The 19,304-nt window shown below is 42.9% G+C and overlaps 2 protein-coding genes across 7 annotated transcripts in view; one reads left to right on the top strand and one right to left on the bottom strand.

The window, feature by feature from the left end:
- Window positions 1–4,385, top strand: part of TRAK2 (trafficking kinesin protein 2) — a 29,965-nt gene extending 25,580 nt beyond the window's left edge. For 3 of the 6 annotated variants that reach the window (XM_072874912.1, XM_072874914.1, XM_072874913.1), the window contains 3 exons: window positions 190–709; window positions 2,748–2,878; window positions 3,485–4,385. In XM_072874912.1, the coding sequence (XP_072731013.1) occupies window positions 190–709; window positions 2,748–2,878; window positions 3,485–3,575 (742 nt within the window). In that variant the 3' untranslated portion in view covers window positions 3,576–4,385. Of the gene's footprint in view, window positions 1–189; window positions 2,891–3,484 lie in introns of those variants that run through there. The other 3 variants (XM_072874916.1, XM_072874917.1, XR_012044409.1) reach the window with 2 other exon arrangements.
- Window positions 4,386–5,081: 696 nt separating this feature from the next.
- On the bottom strand, window positions 5,082–15,158 carry LOC140657621 (caspase-8-like). The gene is made up of 8 exons (XM_072874918.1): window positions 14,786–15,158; window positions 14,090–14,195; window positions 12,772–12,910; window positions 12,621–12,677; window positions 12,214–12,281; window positions 11,570–11,705; window positions 10,041–10,542; window positions 5,082–9,740 (listed from the first exon to the last, which is right to left on the bottom strand). The coding sequence occupies exons 1-8, from the start codon at window positions 15,091–15,093 to the stop codon at window positions 9,605–9,607; spliced, it is 1,452 nt and encodes a 483-aa protein (XP_072731019.1). The 5' UTR covers window positions 15,094–15,158; the 3' UTR covers window positions 5,082–9,604.
- Between the last annotated feature and the right edge of the window lie 4,146 nt (window positions 15,159–19,304).

Genomic DNA, 19,304 nt, shown 5'->3' on the forward strand with positions numbered 1-19,304 from the left:
CAACCTAGTATCTTCTAAATATTTTGCAGAACAATAATTCTGAATTTACTAAAGCTGAAATTGTCACAGCTAATAGCAGTAGTTTACTCTTTCTCGAGCCTTCTGTACAGTAAAAGGCAAATACAGAGCAGAGCAGGTATAAAGATGTCTAATGTGTGCATCTTCTCTGTTTCATTTTTATTTTATCAGCTCCATGGGTGCCCCATTTTCACGTGGAAATACTGGCAGCAGTATTGGAAACCCAGTAGTAAGCACTCCAGCCATTTCTTACAGGCTTAGTATTGGAGAATTTCTGACCAACAGAAGAGATTCAACTACTACTTTCAGCAGCACAAGCAGTCTGGCTAAACTTTTGCAAGAACGAGGCATCTCTGCCAAGGTTTATGATAGCCCTGTATTAGAAAAACTGCCTTTGCTACAGCCCTCTCGAACTCTCCCCATTCCTTCTACTCCACCAAATTCTCCCTCGCGTTCACCTTGTCCTTCCCCTCCACTGTTTGAGCCTCGAGTGCATCACTCAGAAAATTTCTTGGCTTCTCGACCAGCAAAAACATTCTTGCAAGAAATGTATGGCCTAAAGGCTTCCCATAACGCTCCAGACGTAGGCCAGCTGAAGATGAACCTAGTGGACAGACTGAAGAGGCTGGGTATTGCCAGGGTGATCAAGCCTCCTGAGATGCAGGACCACAGGAAGAATCAGGGGCCACAGGTTAGCTTGCGGAGGCAGGACTCAGCTGTGTTTTTAAATGCAGGTAGTAACTTAATGGCAGGCCTGAGAAGAAACCAGAGTCTTCCAGCCATGATTGGAGCATTGGGAGCTCCAGTTTGCACACAGTCATCAAAAATGGATATCCTAAAGGAGGACTGACTAGTCTGAAAAATGATTGACTTCTAGCCTAGTAAATAATACATGAGGGATAAACATCCTGTACAGGCTTCCTTGGATGTGTTAGAGAAGAGTTGGAGAAGGCACGTGCATGTTAAAGATATGGGATAGAGAAGCGTTGGGATCAAGGAGAAAAAGAACATTGCTTGGGTTTGAGGAAGAAGGCTTTTGTGGAACATACGAAAAGAAGAAACCAAAGCTTAGTTTTGAGACCTCCTCCAGTATCTGTCTTAACTTAAGCAAAAATAAAAGACCATTGTAGACATTCTCGGTATTTTAACCTTTTAAACTGTATGTGTAGAATTGTCTTCCAGGTGCTGTTCTATTTTTTTCCACCATATGACCATAGTATTTTAGTAGTTGTTAGCAGTCAGGCTGTATCATTTAAATACAGTATTAAAATAACAGTCAGTCTGACCAGCATTATTGGTCCAAGTTCCTCTCTGTAGCAAACAAATATGAGAACTTGGATTCTTTTTTTTTTTTATTATTCTTGTATTTTCCATTTCAGAAGCTGTAGTCTTTTGAACTTCCCCCCACTTTGAGAAGCAGGGGAGAGAACCCTTAGCTCTATGTAAGGAAACAGTACTTCTGTTTATGAACACAGAAACTAGTGGTCAGGATTTATATTTTGAAAGAGTGCAATTGTGCTAGTGAGGTATTAACAGAAGTTAATTTATTTCCAGAGCTTCTGAAGCACACAGAGGAAGGTGCAATGAATAAGAATTAAGAAACAGGAAAGTATGTATTAGGGTGAAAAATTCAAGCTAAGAAATCTTTCCAAAGTGTGCTGTGCATCTTTTTAAATGGGGGTATTTTTGCACACACACAAAAAAATCTCAGGCACATTTCAGTGTTGCAAAAGGAAATAAAACCTAGGTGCTTGATTCAGGGTTTCTTTTTATTTGACATAAGTGGAGAGCATTTACTTCAAGACAAGTGTCGGAAATTCAGTAACCTTGACAGGTAGATATTACGTATATTTGAGAGTTCTGCAGTAAACTTCATGCCTTTCATTCACTTATTTCTGATTTTAGGCAGGATTTTGCTTAAAAGCAAAATTTTAAGAGCAAAATCATTAAGAGCAAAATTTACCAGTCTATATTCAGAAACAGGAAGATGAAAGCTAGTGTTCTTTGTAGCATTTTAATGAACATAAATGAGTTTTGTCTGCGTTGAAATCCTGTGTTTTGATGATGGAGAGTGGTTCTGAACCTGATTCTGAACAAAGCTGAGGCTGACTTTCTGTCTCAAAAGAGAAGTCCATTTTAGAAATCTGATTTCTGAGTGGTAATCAGCAAAATATTACTGCCCATGCTGCTTTTTTGATTCCTTCCTGTCCAAGGTTCCAGTCATAACTGAATAATCTACAATAGATTTATAGTGTAACTTAAAGAAGAAAAAAAGTTTGCCCAGAATTCCTCAGAGGAATGGGTCTTCGCTAGTGACCTGCATGGAAACAGGTTCTTAATCTTTATGTAATTTTTCACTCTACCTATGAACTTTAACATTAAAGTTTAGTTTCCATACATTTTAAAATTATTTTAAAGCTTAGTTTCCCTACGATTAGAGAAAACAAGTCAAAGTTTACCTTGCTTGTTACAGTGTATGTGGGACATAGCTGATACCTGTCTGGGTGCATGGTGTGAAGCATCAGTATAATTAACACTGATTTGCATTTGCTGTAAGGCACGTCTACCGTAATTGGCACCCTTGTTGCTGCAGGGTTGAGTGGAGTAGGGCAGGAAAAGAAAGCTTCTTAACCTGGTTTATAGGAAATTTGTAACGTGGCCTTTCTGCTCTTACAGTTCCATAGATCTTGTGATGACTCTTTGATATAACAGTCTTTTTTTTGTAAAAGGAAAAGGAGAAACCACTTCAAACTTGCACAGGGATTCTTAGCAGAAACTTGTCTGTCAGCAGCGCACAGAAATATTCAGGAACTCCTGGAGTTGCCTTTTGCTCTCTAAGCAAAATCTTACACTTAAAAAGGTGAATTTTATTTAAAATACTATATACGGGTTAATTTTGTTTTTTAAATGAAAAATATTTAATTTCTTTGTGTAAGTATTTATGTTTGTACATACTTAGCTGTGCATGGGGTCTTGCCTAGCTAAAGAAGGTAAGTGAAAGGAGTGGGGGGAGGCAATTTAGCTCTCCAGTGAACAGAGACTGCTGTGTATTTGCAACTTCTAGGCAAACAGCAGGAATGAGTTAACAAAAGATTAGACAGTTTGGTATCAACAGAGAAGTGTATAGTGTGTCAAAAGTATGTCCATTTTATGTGTGTTTATTATAGAATACATGTAAGTTACAGATAAATTTTTGAAGGTATTACACTGTTTCTAACTAGCTTCATTAGATAACTCCAGCCATTGGATCATTCTGTGTGTTATCAGCAGAAGTAGCAAATCAGCTAAATCAGAATTCCTTTGGCAGACCAGGTTTCAGTTAACATTAATCTAAAAGCACATTAATTAAATGCATGTTTCTCTGTGGGACGCTTCCATATTCCGTAGCCCAACGATATAAACTGGTTCAGTTCAAACAATACTGTGGATATGTCGAGAGGTTGGTTTGTTTGTTTGTTTTCTGTAGGATGATGTATCATCAGGGACTTTACACAAGGCAAGAAGAAAATGGAAGAATCTGTATACCATTATGTTTGTGTGTTTATCCAGTCGGTTGATGCTGTGGTGCAGCGTTGTTGACATTCTGTCATGTGTTTATACCTTTGGATGGTCATGTGCATTTTGTATATACATGCCTAGCTTGCAGGAACAGGGAAAATTGGTACTTCTTCCAAGTTCACCGCGTTGTGCCAAAACCTACAAGATAAACTGTTTTGAATAACATACGTGTTTCTGAGAACATATTAAAAGTTGCCATCATTCTAGGAATTTATTTGGCTTCTGTTGCCTCCCATAAGAGAGGAGACAAACTTGCATGACTAAGATAGCCGAGATCCTGCACAAGATCTTTTGATCCTGCACAAGTGTGATTTGGTTGAGCAGGAGGTAGAACTAGAAGGAATGGAGAATTGCATTTCGGAAAGGTTCTGTTACCTTGCAGGTTTGAGACAAAAACAGATGCTAGAATGAAAGGACTTACCCATGCTTGTGAAAGTTTCAACAGACAGAAGGAAATTCTTGTGGTATTTACCTTTTATTCTGATTGGCTTAAACCAAGCACAGATCTATAGCTTTCTAGTTTCACTGTTTTTGAGAACCTCAGTGATGCCTGCATGCTCAAAATACCTGTGGTCAAAGTTAAAAGTCTACTGGAGTCAAACAGCAGCAGAGAGGGGAGGATAGTATTGGGTTTGGGCCTTATTTGGCTGTTACAGGAAGGGCTGTTACACACAATGTTTGAACAGGCTGGGAACTTCCTGGTATTTTTTTCATCTGCTTTTTGCACTTACTGTTGTTTCATAGTGGAATGTAAATTTGATAATAAATATGTATAACATGCTGGTTTTCAGTATATTGGTCATCTTGTGTGGTTTGTTCCAGATGTCATCTTCTATACTATGGTGTTCTATAATAAACCTAAAATTAGGCCTTTTTTGGCTAAAATTTAGTGATTGCTATACTGTACACGAGCTTAGTGAGTTGGTATCTGCACAAGTGGTGGCTGTAAAAGCTGATAAATTGATTTAAAAATGTGATCAGGCTGTGCTGGGCTGTTTGCTGTTGTGTTTATACCTAAGCAGTTAAAGGTGGCAGATGTGCAGTACAAGCTGTGGGCTGACTTTGCACAGTAAACATGCTATGCTTAAATCTAGGGCAGAGTGCTTACAGAGTGCCTTCTGCTGCAGTTTGAAAAGCCTTTTACTTGAGAATGAAAAACATCACAAATGAAGAATAGCTCATCAGCCTCTAGACAGAATATTTGAATGCGAGCCTCACTTTAAATGAATGTGTTCATGTTTTCTTGTACTTCGGGGTTTTTTTGTGTGTGGTGTTTTGGTGGTTTTTTTTCGTCCTGTTGTTTTACAGCAGCTAATATGTTCCTCTAGCATTATAGTGTTAGACAACACTGTTGTCTAACACCACCACTGTTGTTTTTCCATCTCAGTAGCTGATGTTATGTCAGCCCTCTATATTTGTGATAAAATGGGGGTAGAGGTTGAAACCAAGCTACTTACCCTTGAAGAGTACTCCCTTTGTGTAGGTCTCACTGAAGTTCTCTTGGCACAGAGGTGCCAAATTCTTGCCAGTCATGTCAGCCTGGGACTGCACATACCACCTGCAGCGCTAGCCCCTGCACTCCTATTTCAGGCTGGAAGGTTCTGATCATTTTGCCCAAAACACTCAGTTCCTTCAGTGGTACAGAATGGGAACAACATTGATTTGCAGTTAACAGGTTTCTTACTTGAATTAGTCTAACAGTTACTGACAGCAGTTCCTCGAGTAGTCTGTGTGCATGACATCTCAAAGAACTGAGAATCACTGTTATCCTATGGTAAGTATCCTGTATTTATTTAGCTTTCTTATTTCTCCGACATGAGAAGAAGGGCTTGCACTCTTGTCAGACTGAAGTTGACTTTTCAGCTCAACTTTTCATATGCTGAAGCTTGAGTTGGACATTTTGAGGAGACATTCTCTTCCCACTGTTCTCTGTAATTGTCACACCTATAAATGGTTAGGCAGGATTGAGCTGCAAGCTGGAACGCCAGCATCTGGGTTGCAAGAGATGTTGACCAAGTTTCCTTCACTAGCAAGTAGGTAACTTACACTGTTTCCTAATATTCATTGTATTTATGCACGAGTACTTAACATGTTTGCATTTGTATTTGCATGTCCTCAGAACAAAGCCCTGTGTTACCAACTTACCTAATGACATTCCAGAAGTGTGTCCCACAGTGGAGAAGCATTATGGCCATAGGCAGCTAAATGGCACCAGAGGAACGTTAGATATTGGTAGAGTTGGTATTTCTGGCTACATGCTCTCTGCGTCAAAGCTGTTCATGGTGCATATGAAAAGAAAATGTCTGTATATAAGTTCCTGTTACACTCAAGAGCTTTCAGCTATCCTGAAATGCCTGAGCCTGAGGATTACACCTGGCTGCTGCTTTGTAAGAGTGTACACACTATGTAAGACTTTTAGATTTTGGGGAGGTTTGGTTGTTTTTTTTCCACTTGTTCTCAAGCACTTTGGATGTAGTAAGGGAAGAGAGTTGTAACCTCTTTGAAGCTGCAGGAAAAGAGAACTAACCACAAAAGCTCAGACGTGCCTGAGGAAGGTGCAAGGAAGAGCTTCCTGGAGAAAATAAGTTTATTAAGCCACCTAAATCAATGGGACTTTGGTAATTGTGAAAAGAAATTCTGGAGTGATCGTGCACAGATGAGACTTGGAAATGCCTTGAGCTCCTTTCTTGTTTTCCTTTTAGTTAGTCACACTGCTAAAAGAAATACTTTTGACAGGAGCGAGGGCCTTTAAATAGCATTTTATACAATGGAGCAGTGAATACAAATAAGGCCTTTTGTGTGGGTTCAAGTGTGAGTATCCACTTGAAAATACCTGTAACTCTTGCAGTTGAGCTCCTGGTGCGTAGGTTTGAATAACCCAAGAGAAGCTGTACTTTTAGCAGAAATTTTCAAATTAATTGGAAAGACAGAAAACCTGCGTACTGGTTTTGGCTGGGGTACAGTTAATCTTCTTCATCGTAGCTGGTATGCGGCCATGGTTTGGGTTTGTGCTGAACACAGTGTTGATAACACAGGGATTTATTGCTGAGCAGTGCTTACACAGCATCAAGGCCTTCCCTCTTCTCAGACTGCCCTGCCAGTGAGTAGGTTGGAGGGGCACAAGGAGTTGGGACAGCTCCAACAGCTGGGACAGCTGACCCTAACTGACCAAAGGGATATTCCATACCATATGATGTCATGCTCAGCAATAAAACTGGGGGAGGAAGAATAGGGAAGGGGGGGATGTTTGCAGCAATAGCATTTGTCTTCCCAAGTAACCGTTAGACGTGATGGAAATCACATTAGATGTGATTTCCTGGAGATGGATGAACACCTGCCTGCTGATGGGAAGGACTGAATGAATTCCTTGATTTGCTTTGCTTGTGTGCATGGCTTTTCCTTTACCTATTAAACTGTCTTTATCTCAACCCATGAGTTTTCTCACATCTACGCTTCCTACACTCTCCCCCATCCCACTGGTGGGGAGTGAGTGAGTGGCTGTGTGGGGCTAAGCTGCCTACTGGGGTTAAACCACAACCTCTTTGTTTCATTTTGCTGGTGGCTCAACTTACCTCACAAGTTCTCATGCATTTCAAGCTAACAACCAAAACTTCCTAGTTAAAGGACCTCTAAATGCTGTTCATCCTGACCGAGTCATTAGGAACTGACAGAAAAGGAACACATAGCCAAACTGAAAAGTGCAGCATTGAGCTGTGTCCCCTTCATTGCATTCTGTAATCAGAACCATCAGTAGTACAATAGGCAGATGAGAGCACTGTGCTGTGGAGATCTATATGTGTGTGTTTTCCTTACATGTTGCTTTCACAGCTTGCTTCAAGAAGCTCACAGATCAGAAGTCACTGGTTTGCAAGAACGTTTCCAGAAATTACTGAAAAGCAGCTGCTGAAGAAAAGTTGGGTATTGGCAAAACTTTTGCGCAAATTCTGTGTAATTGTGTTCATAGTTAAGATTTTAGGTTGTCAAATTACCTGAGCATCTGTCTCTACAATCCTAACTCTGAACCAAGAACAAGATAGCACTGAGGGGAGGGACACAATGATGATGATACCCTGAGTCAGTGTGAGCCAGAACTGCCTGCCTCCTTCATATAAATGAGTGTAATTGGTCTGTGGAGCTGCTAGGGTTCCTTGTGAATTGGCTAGATGTCAGTTGCTTTATATGAGGAGATTAATTGTGGAGATTGATAATTGACAGGTTTGACTCCTAACTGATAAAGAATTCCTAGTCAGATTCATAACTCATTATATGAGGAGTTTCCTAATAAGGCCTTGTTTATGGCATGCATTAAATCTTGCCAGAAAATTCCCCCAATTTTTTATATCATGAACTCGTGAGAAAACTAGTTCCTTGAATGTAGCCAGCTGTTTGTATTTGCTGTATCTTTTTTCCTTTTGATTCCTAAGCAAAAAGTTGTCTGTGTGAGCATAGACAGTCAGACGCCTCTGACTTCAGAATCTCTTGGCTCACTTAAATTTTGTCAACAATGCAGACCAAAGAAAATCCAGCCTCCCCCTCTAAGGGAAAGGATCCACACTGTGACAGGCAGGGGTAGTTAGCGTAGCAGGGGAAGAAGGGAGCCCAGGATGTATGCACAGAACTGGAAGTTGCTGAAGAACATAGGTAATTTGTAAAAGGCTAAGTCCTGGGCAGTATGTGTAGAGAGAGAGAGGATCTCGGAAGAAAAATCCACAGTAAAACAGGTTGCATTAATTATTTTGCCCTTGTTTGCTTATAGTTTCTATTCAATATTTAAGAAAAATAAAAATGTTTTTCTTTCACTTGGATTGCACATTTCTGGCCATGTCCAAGTAATAGACAAACTTCTGTATATGAGCTGTCCTTGCTTCGGCACAACTCTCAATGGTTTCATGATGAATCCCTAAATAAGCATCAACAACTCTCTTAGGAAATTACTCCTAGAACTTGGAAGCACATATTTGCCTGTTTCTGTAACTGCTTGCTGCATCTCCCAGTTGTTAAGGTTCTAATCATTCTCACAGTCTATAATCTCTCTGCCCTTATCTTCGCAGACACAAACTGGTACCAGAGAGAGAAGTATTCAGCACCAGAGTCCAGGGAAGGACTTCGGCTCTTAAAATAATTCCAGTGAAGATCTATCTGTTCAGTTAAATAATCACCTACATTGATACCATTACTAATGCTGAAAGCTGTAACAAGAATGAACATAATCTCATTCAAAACAAAACAGAGAGACTAACAAAGCTTTAGCTTCTGCTCAGAGCATGTAAAACTCCCTGTTCTGTGTGCGTACTAATCACAGGAGGGAATATAAAAATGTTTTTAAGGAGCTGGGTACTTAGGTAGTGACTTCTTCTTTTGCTGTGCCTAGAACTGAGATTCAAAGATCAGCAAGGCAAGTTGAACACAGGATAACTGGACATCTTCAAACATGAAGTTGTACCTGTGCTATTGATTTTCACTGTTAAGACTACTCTATGTAGAGGATACTCTGAAATGCAGGTCACAGTCCCATCCTGCTGAGGATGCTGGAGGTCAAGTGCTTGACTCTTCCTTGAGGTGTACCAAGACACTAAAAATGAATTAAGTGGTGGGGAGAAGTAACAAGATACACTGATGTGAGCTGATTATATCCTATAAAATAGCAGTGCCCCCCCCCTCTTATTTTGCCAAAGTTAAGCATAAAATACACAAGGCTTCAGAACAGTTGTCTTAAAATTTGCATTAGAAAGATACCTTACTAAAGCAACAGCAGTGCAGTACAGCTGATAGAGAGAGGGACACAGCTTATTTTAGCTAGTAAACCACACTACGGAGACCAGCTCAGAGATGCTCTCAAGTCTAAAGTGCCACACATATTAACACTGATTTCTTAAGGCTTTTGCTCCTTAGCTGTATTTTCAAGAAAAATACTTGCTCTTGTGGTAAGAGCAGACACTGAAAGTCTGTTATGTATTACCAACTGCTTAACTGATACCAGCCGATTCCAGGCTGCTACAGCTCCCTCTGCCATGCAGTTCCCTTCCATTTAGTTAACAGGAAAGATGAGCTTTTTCCTCAACGTGAAACTGGGTTGTGGCATCTGCTTCTCTGCATTCGGCTTGCAACTCTTTCTGCTCACCTCTTGATTCACTGCTGTCAGGATGGTGAGAATATCTTCTCCTCTGCAAAAACACAAGTACGTTTTGTATTAGGGAGGCAGTTAACATCAGAAAAATTACCATGTTCTCATATATCTTGATCTATACCAGTGCTAATGGCTCCTGTTTTAAAACAGTCTTCAAAGCAGTTAGCTAAGCTGCCTTGAACAATCTGCATGGTGTTGCTCTCTCCTACGTTACTGTTTTCACTCTGAGTGAGCACTCCCACTGCATATCATCTACCTCTGCATCCAAATCAAACTCCTGTCATTTAGAAGGAAAATACAGGTGTTGCCAAAAAGAAGCTTATGGAAACATGGTTACCGAGGACAGCTGCACTCCAAGTGCTGGCACAATGCCTGTATGTACCAGGTCCCCTCCCTTGGGCTTCTGTAGGAAACGTAATCTTGCAGGGTAGCCATGCCCAAGAGGAAGTCTGCCTCTGAGGGGATGCAGTCAAGCTGAAATCTTGCATCTGTTTCTATAGAATAATCTTGCTCTCCAGAATCTGTTTCGATGGTCACGCCTTTCTGGCAAGCATCACCTTGGCAGGCCTGAACAAAAAAGACTTTTGGTTTTCCAGCAAGCGAGTGGCAATTCTGTCCAGTGAAAGAAGTGGTCAGTTCCTGGATAGGTACTTCCTGCCCATCAACACCATATATAATGCCTTTTTTCCCATGAGACAGGATACAGCACACAAAACAGTCTTTGTCCTTGTGGTCTTGGCACCGGTAGATGTTCACAATCTTACGGATTTCCTCTGCGGTGAGGTCTCTATATTCTGCTATTGTGAAATGAAGCTTGCTGAAGACTCTTCTCAGAGCCGCTGGAAAGTAAACAGAAGGGGAATTGGAGCCATTTCATTATATGAAAGTTGGACTCTGCAACTGCAAATTGCATTTCTAGAGATAAACCATCTTTTTTTTAAATCCTGCTACACTACCATCCAGGTACATTCCTGCTCTGAAAATAATCTAGTAGTCTAATCACTAATCATGTCTCTACAGAGTTCCCTTAACTCTCATTAAAAGGATTCCTTGCAATCTTGCTGTTTAGTATTGCCTCTGTCTGGAAAGCATGCAGAACTATTAAAAAAGCTGTATCTCTTCCCCGCACCCACTTCACAGCTAGTCCCTTCATCTCTCAAAAGGTGTTGAACAGTGCGGTTGCTTTACCCAAGAGGAGAGGGCACTACCCATCTGGGTAGTACCCGCGTCACAGGAGGAGAAACCTCACACTCTGACTGTTGAATTAGGTTGGAGTTCAGTTCGGTCAGGGAAGACCCACTGACGGATTTTATCTCTTGGCATAGATAGTGCAAATACACCCATCTCACAGCCCCTAGGACCTGCAATGAGCTATGCTGCTGCTGCTGCAGGACAGCCTGCTAAAATCAGGGCCCCTGAATAGCAAGGTAATCGAGTCTCTAAATTCCAACATCCTCCCTCCCCCCTTTTTTTTTTTTTAAAGTTGGATGTTAAACAACTAACGCACAATTCTGGTTCAGCAGCAAATCTGTTTCTGATTCTGCATACTTTAGGAGTAGTATGCATAAGGCAGACACAAAGCTAGCCTAGCTTGTAAAGTCCAGGGTGAGGTTGCTGCTTAAGGTTGCAGTAAACTCAGTAAAATGGCAAGATGCTAGTGAATTGTTATGAGTTGGCCAGTTAAAGCTTGATGAGTTGATTAGGGTTTGTCAGCACAGGAAACAGAGCCAACTCAGCCACTACAACAAAAGTATCCTAGAAAGGGAAGACTGAAATTCAGACCTTCAGTACAGAAAAAGAAATGAGGTTTCTATTTTTTAATAATTCTATTTTTTAATGTATTAATATATATTTTTTTCACTGTACCTGCATCCACGTCTGTCCCATTCCGATCCTTCATGTTTTTGGGTTCCGGCACTGCTTCCCTGGCTTTTGCAAAATTGTGATTATTCAGGATCAGGCACACTCCACGGGGTCGGCTAGTCATTTTGTAAGCTTCAAGCTGTTGAAAAGAAAGACTAGTGGTGAAACTACTGCACTCTCCTCCAGGTGCTTCTCAGCCCTTGCTAGTGGCACAGCAGGGTAAAGAGCCAGCTGGCTTTCTCTCTAGGCAGCTCTCCCTATACAGCTTTGCTCCCAGGACCTGGCAACGCACTGCCCCACCGCCTTTGGGAGTCTGTGCACAGGATGACAGCACCCCCCAGACCCACATCATGCTCAGCCCACATGGGGTGCTGTGTTCGCCCACTTCTCCGTGCCCAACCATCTGCCAACCGCGTATTTCCTGGTATAATAAACTCGGCCTGTCTTGCTACCCTTGCAAATGTTTCTGACACTGCAGCAGTTGCTGCCTGTGACTTAGCTTCAGAATAAAGGATGTTACAGTGGTGCATTTTTCTTTTTCTAGACAGTGCTTTTAACAGTTGGGCTTATAATAACTGTTCACCTCATGGAGGGATGATCTCTTCTAAGACCAAATGATGATGTTTCTAAGAAACAAACTGACTTACCCGGGAAGATTCATTCCAACGGCCAGGAGAATCAGGTGCCACAGAAGACACCAGCCATCTGGCATGGGCTGAATACAGACAAAAAAGTTTAAGTACAGAATGTAGCACTAGAGAAAGGAGAGAAGCTCTATTCCTATTCTCCACCTCCACAAGTACCTCCTGGGGTAAAACTGTTCTCTGAAAACACTGAATTGTGGTTGAACGGCTGTTCCTGTTAGCTATAAACCACTAGATAATCAACTAAAAGGGACTAAAATGTATTGTGATCACTTAGTAAGTAACTGGATACTTGATCACTTTTTAGAGAGGCACCTGTGTAAAGAAGTGAGATGCAAGTGATGTAGAGAGTCCAAAAGCTGAAGAAGAATGAAAAATCAAAACACTAATTTTTTGAGAGTTTCAATTACCTTCATGGCCTCCTGTGCTGCCCCTCTGTTCCCCTGTGATGACCATCTCTTCTTCACCTGAAAAGCATTCATTATGAGTCCTATATGATGTCTAGGTGTCACTTCAAGAGTAACTATGGGAAAGAGGCCTTTTTGTTTTGTTTTGTTTTACCAAATAGGTTTAATTCATATTCTTCAATTCTCTTCAACAGGCTGATGTTAATTTCTGCACAGAGACTCTTCAGCATACTTAGGTTGTCTTCTCCCAAAATCCCCTTCTTCTCCATCTCAATGAAAACGTCGAGCATTGTCTGGGTAATCAGAAAGGTAGTTTGTTCTTAGGGCACATCCATGCTGCCACTGGGAGGGAAGCTGCAGCATGTGCATGTGCACCTAAGCTTTAACGTACTGACAGCACATGCGGACCCACAGAGTCAGTCCAGCTGACTGGTAGCTCAGCTGAGTCAATTAAACCTAGTTCAACAAAACTACAAGTACTCTAAGTACAAACATCTTCTCAAAACACACTGATTTCCCTTCCGCAGCTCAGAGATGCCAACATCTAATAACAGCTAATCCAGGGGATCTAATGGTGATCATACAGGAATATATAATGTCATTTTTAATGACTGCTTTCATTCATTTGACTTCCAGTGGCCACCTTGTGCACTTAACTGAAACACAAGAATCACTGTAGTGACTATCTTGAGCAATGGCAAAAATGGGTATAACCATGCAAGTATGGTGTAGAGATTGCTCTGAGGCAAGAGGGGACCCAAGGCACAGGAGCTCTTGCCAAACAGTGAGTGGCAGAGCACAGTGGTCACCCCAAGGACTTACTAGAACAGCTGTCACTAGATGGTCACAGTCTCTCCTCTAAGAAAAGAGGGGAAATGCTACAAGATTTTTCATTAGACAGAACAAAGTACCCAGCAGTCAGAACTGCAGGCTGAGATAGTGTAAGAGCAGCTGGATCTCCCACAAGGCTATTTGTAAACTCCAAGTTCTTGGGCCTTAGCCTTAGTAAGGATCTGCTGCTTAGATCCCTACTTTCTGAGTTTGGAAATAAAAAGAACAAAAGCATAAAGTATCAGCCACAATGGGTGATTTTCTGTGCTTGGTCATGGCTTAGAAAGCAGCCAAAAGAAAATCGGTTGGGCAAGATGAGTGAATGCGCTCATCAGTCTTCCATTGATCAAAGCCACTGAGTCCCCTAAGCCCTGTATGGTGCTTGGACATAAAGGCCTCTGTGCCTGGCGCAGGGCTGGCCCATGCTCTCTGGGCTGTGACACTGCTGCAAAAGCTACATATAACACTAGCACAGACAAGTCCCATATGCACTGGAGAGCCTATAATCCCCTTCCAGGTGCACCCTTTTTCTTATGGTGTTTTCACCATAAGAAGAATGACACTCATTCCCCTCATAGCAACCCAAATGCCTCTATGGATTATAATAATCATTAAAAAAAAAGGATTAAAGAAATTCTTACAGTCTTAGGGTTTAGCCTGCATTTTGGTAATTCTTTCCCCAAAAGAAACTTGAAAGACTTCATTTCATCTTCAGCAATGTCTTCTGACAGCTGAAAGAGCAGGTATCTATAAAGAGAAGTGGAGGACACTGTTTCATCGTGTTCCCAAGCATGTCCCTTAGCACAATTTAACACCGTACTTTGAACCGCCCCCTTCGCACCCCCCCCTCCAAGCCCATATGCCCCTTTTTTTCCTTTTTAAATGGGGGGACGTCAGTCCCAGGACAGCCTGAAGTCAAACCCTTTTCAGCTGCAATTAGAAAGATCTCAGTTTTCCTGAAATCAAAACCACGCTGAAACTTTCTGGAGTTGGGAACAAAGCTCCCACCCAGTCACTTATCGCACCACGCAGCACCCAGGCAGGGAGGCCTGTGGGGCCTGTGAAGTATTTCAGAAAGGTGCGGCTTTAGTTTTCTCCCTTTAACTGGAGAGAAATTTCAACTTTCCGTACGGCTTGTAGCTGCTTTCTCTTGGAGACACTTGTGCGCTTCCAAGCCTCAGCCTGGTGTTCAAATCGTCGGTAAGAGCTTACACCGACCACAGGAGAAGGGCACCCGGTCCCAGGGAGCGAGCTCCCGGCGAGGCTCCGGCCGGCCGCCGGCGGTGAGCGGCACCGCCCCAGGGCCGCCCGCCCAGCCCGCCCCGCCGGGCACTCACCTGTAGGCCGACACCCGTGCCCTGCCTGGGATCTGAAGGTCTCTCTCCATCTGCTCCCGGCTGGAGCCCAGCTGGGCTTCCAGGAGGTCGATCCGACTGATCCGGTAGAGCAGCTCCTTCAGGAAGGACAGGTCCCCCCCCTCGATCATGCCTTTCTCCTGCAGCGCTTCGAAGAAGTCCTGTGCCTTCTGGATGGCTTCCAGCTTCCTCAAGGGGACGTGCTCCAGGCTGAGGAACTTCAGAGCCGCCAGCTCGGCCTTGTCCAGCTCCTCGCTGACCACTAGCAGCCGCTGCCTGGGGAACTCCATGGCCCGCGCCGCCAGCCCCGGCCCAGGGCAGAGGGCGCTTCCGCCCGCCGCCGGGCTGGGGAGGGCGGGAGGCGGCGCCCGGGCCCCTGGGAGCTGTAGTTCCTTCTGGATTTCTCACTTCGAAACAAACCACCCGAAAAACCCCACAACGTCAGTTAAAAACTGCGCGTCTGCCAGAGAGGGCTTCTCTCAGGCGCATTTTAGGCCCCCTCCGTTCACAGTTATGAAGCACTGACTATTCTGGAGTCCATTCTTGAGAAAACCGTACCTGCTAGCGCAGATCTAAAGGTCTCCCTCTGCCCGGGCTTTTCCTGCAATTACCCCTCTCTAGTTTAAAGGCACTCACAATTCATTGCCATTTTAATACATACAAAAAGAAGGTCATAACCCCACTGACGCGACTTCCTCCTTGTGAGCCTTCTGGGGCTGCTGGCAGGCAATGCAGCACACCCAATGCAGCTGTTGGGCCCTGTACCCTAACAGCCACCAGTCGTGGAACCAGCCCCCTTCCCACCCCTCCCAGCCTTACTGAGGACCCTTCTAGCAACAGGAGCACGCTCGCAGGAGCACTGCGCAATGGTGCAAGACCCTGGGACGGTGCACCACCTCTGACACACCTTCTGGTGCAGCACTCTCGATAGACGTATTTCACAACAACGGGAGGGAGGAGGGAAGAGATTTTACCAGTTGGCATTTCATCCTTCTGAAAACGAACATTAACACCTTAGTGCTCACCTTGAGCAGGAGAGCCACCCTCAGAGCATCCATGCTCTCCAAATAAAGAAGCAGTGTTCTCGCTAAGCACTGATTTAAAACCAGAGTCCCTTCCCCCCAAAACCCAGGAAAAACCAGTTTGACAATATATTAAGCAGAAATCTTTATGTTGTTATCATAGAAGTGGCTTATCAATGTTCAAAACCCTACGCAAGGTATTTGATTACTGCGTGTGTGGCAAGTTGGGTCAAAGGTGGAAGTATCTGAATACAGCAAGACACTTTTTAACAGCCCATGAGCTAACATGCCCTCAAGCCATGTTAAAACAAGCTCTTCCTAGTAAATACACTGAAGGAGGTATGGATCCTTCTCTTTGCACAGGACAAATCAGGCCTAAACACAAAGTGGCTACACAAATATAGAACTAATGTAAAAGACCTAGGCCAAGCTCAGAAGACATGTCCAGAATAACGCTCCACCTAGAAATGCCTTCCAGTTGGCACCCACAAAAGCCAGCCACGTTTGGGGCCTGGGGAATTCCTGTGGCTGTCAGAACAGATACAGTGAAAAGCGAAGGCACAATTACAGAAAGGACACACAGAAATGAGTATCTGGGAATTCCCAAAGATCTCAACTATATTTTTTAGTGCATTGCACGGAAGTCATTGCAGATTAAACATGCCATTCTCTGTTCATAATTTGACACATCTCTAGTTGAAAAGAGGCAGACCTGAATAATTTCAGAGAGAATGTGCTCATGTTAGTTAGGGGTCAGAATAAAAAGGGTAGCCAGCAAGGGCTGAACACCCAACATCCCTCGAGAAAAATCTAGCTCTGGACTCCCTGCTGCACAGCTTAGTCTCCTAAATGGTGGGTATTTTGTTTCTACTTCTCTCTGGGCTTCAAGATTTCCTGCAGGAGATCTCACAGACATAGCCAACAGTTCAACTAATCAAAACTCCGCAGTACCTGAATTTTGCAACACTTTGAGAACTAAAAGTGAACCCTTATATAGGTGGTGGGAAAACACATACTTACAGCAGCCTGTGCAATGGGAGAAGCTGGCAGCAATCTGAACACGGGCAGGCTCCTCACAGGTACCACTAACACATCCCAAGAGCAGCACATCAACAAGTCACCCTAAAACCATTACGGTGGAGAGAATGACAAACTTCCCACGGAAGGTGTGCGTAAACAGCCCTCTGGGAAACTGATGTTACACTGAACGAATAGGTAGCAAGATGCAAATGACTGGGCAGGGATTCATGCCACTGAATAACATTATTTCCGCCTCTGCAGCTAACAGTCCTCCCCAACTCCTCTATGCACTTCCCTTTTCAAAGAGCATCACTCTGATCTTGCCGGCTTTCAGCTTAAGCCTGTAGGACTTCAACTCACCAACTTTGCTTTCCTACCAACCTTCTGACTCCACTTTCTGGTGGCAGCGCTTCTGCTGGCTTAAAACAAAACACAGAATTGAGTGCCAGGATTGTTTTGCTATAGCATTTGGCCTCCCAGCCAGGACCTGAAGAAAAGGGAGGACGGGCAAAGTAACTATAGCAGAAGGCCTTCAGAGAGGAAAGGCGATTGCCCCTCACCATTCTCCAAGCTGTGCTATGGAGGAAAAACAGTGACAGAAAACTGCAGATCCGACTTCCTTCTTACCATTCAGTTCTGTGGGAGGGCCACAAATACTTGCAGTAACATATCAGCCACCCTGCCGCAGGCATGTGTGAGCATACATTGCTCAGAACCATAAAACTGAAAGTGTGTTTTCTCCTTCCTTGAGGACTGCATGAGCCACATATAAATTCACAGGATGGCTACTTCGTGCAGTCCTTTAGAGGATTTTGACAGGGTTTTCTCTCCCTTCTAGTAGGTCTTCATCAGCAGGCAATAAGGTTAGCTATGGAGGTGGCCTGATTTTAACAGGTAGAACAAAATACCATGCCAATTTAATGACAGGGTGTGATTGACCAGCGCACCCCCCTCCAGTGGAGGACAGCTCAGAGAAGGGCAAAAAACCAATGATCTCAGGGAAGAATATATCGTAAAGAAAGCTCAATTTACCTCAAATTCAAGGAGATGGGAGGGTAAGCTTAGTTTTAGGGAAGACAGCTGCACCTGTGAATCATCAGGTTCCCCAAGACAATGAGCAAAGAATAATGTCTTCTTGAGCTAGCCAGACGAGCATGGGGGGTGCAAATACATGGCCCAGCCCAACATAAAAGTATAAAAACTGGACAACCGATAAAACATTTAAACTTTGAAAAGAGCAACGGGCCTGAGCTGACTTCAACCCACATGTTCCATCGTGACGGGGGATGCCCAATGTCATGATGGTGAGCATGCAGAGACAGGTAATGAGAATCATGTTTGTATTGTGATTCAACTGTATATTGCAATTGCTAAATTATGCTTGTGTTGTGATTTCAGTATGTTGCTGTATCACTCTACTAAATCAAAATCCCATGTAGCACCAAATATACTAAAAAAGTAAATTTCATATCCAATTCCTCCTCATGTGGAATATCTGAAAGAACTTGGTCTGAGAGTATTGAAGTCTGATACAGAGAAATATGAAAAACCAGAAATGCTGTATATTCACAACTTCACTACTGGAGCAGCTGCCACCTTCCAGCAAGTTTCTCCCAGAGGAAGCAGTTATTTCATTTAAGCTATATTTCCTTATCACAAAACAACATTCACAAATCTAATTACTAACTTTGTATCAGGGTCTCATTTATGAAAACGTAATAAAAATGTAAATAAATTGTTGCCACATTTCCTAAATGGTTAACCAAATGTCAGCCACAGAACTGTATCATACCTGGTAACACCTTCTGGTAACTTTTGCCACAAACAGCACTCTTATTCACATAGTGCTTGTAAAGTCTATTTATTATTTAGGAAACCTGTGTGAACAGAGCTGTGATTCTAAGCATGGGCATTCTCCCTTTTTCTTGGAAGGTGAAAAAGGGTAAGGGGAGCAAAATGCAACTGCCAACACATTGTGTGGAATTAGAAAAAAAAAAGTTTTGCTTCAAGAACACAAGCAGGATTGAATAAAGAATCCCTGCTTTATGGCTAGACATGGATTTCCAAAAAATACAAACTAAAAAAAGCAGAAGTTACAAAGTGTCTTAAACCCAGCCTTTATCTTGTTACAAACTCAAAAGGAATGTAGCTGTTAGAATCCCATATAGCTCCCACACACGACCTATACATTGCTGAGGACGCAAGGTAAGAACAGCCTCACTGGCATCAGCTGCCATTATCATGAAAGTCCTGAACTTAAACTTACTCTTTCCTACCATCTCTCCAGTTGCTAATGAAGCGATATCAATATGCTACCCCTCAGAGTGGCTGCCATCGAATACTTCAACAAGAGCAAAATAACTTCTGCTGAAGTAAAAGTGTTCATCATGGTGACTGTCCCTCAGTCAGCTCATCCAAAAGAGAAACACACCACAAACAAAGGTGATGTGAAAACCAAG

The sequence above is a fragment of the Ciconia boyciana genome, chromosome 10, assembly GCF_034638445.1.
Source record: "Ciconia boyciana chromosome 10, ASM3463844v1, whole genome shotgun sequence".
Classification (NCBI taxonomy): domain Eukaryota; kingdom Metazoa; phylum Chordata; class Aves; order Ciconiiformes; family Ciconiidae; genus Ciconia; species Ciconia boyciana.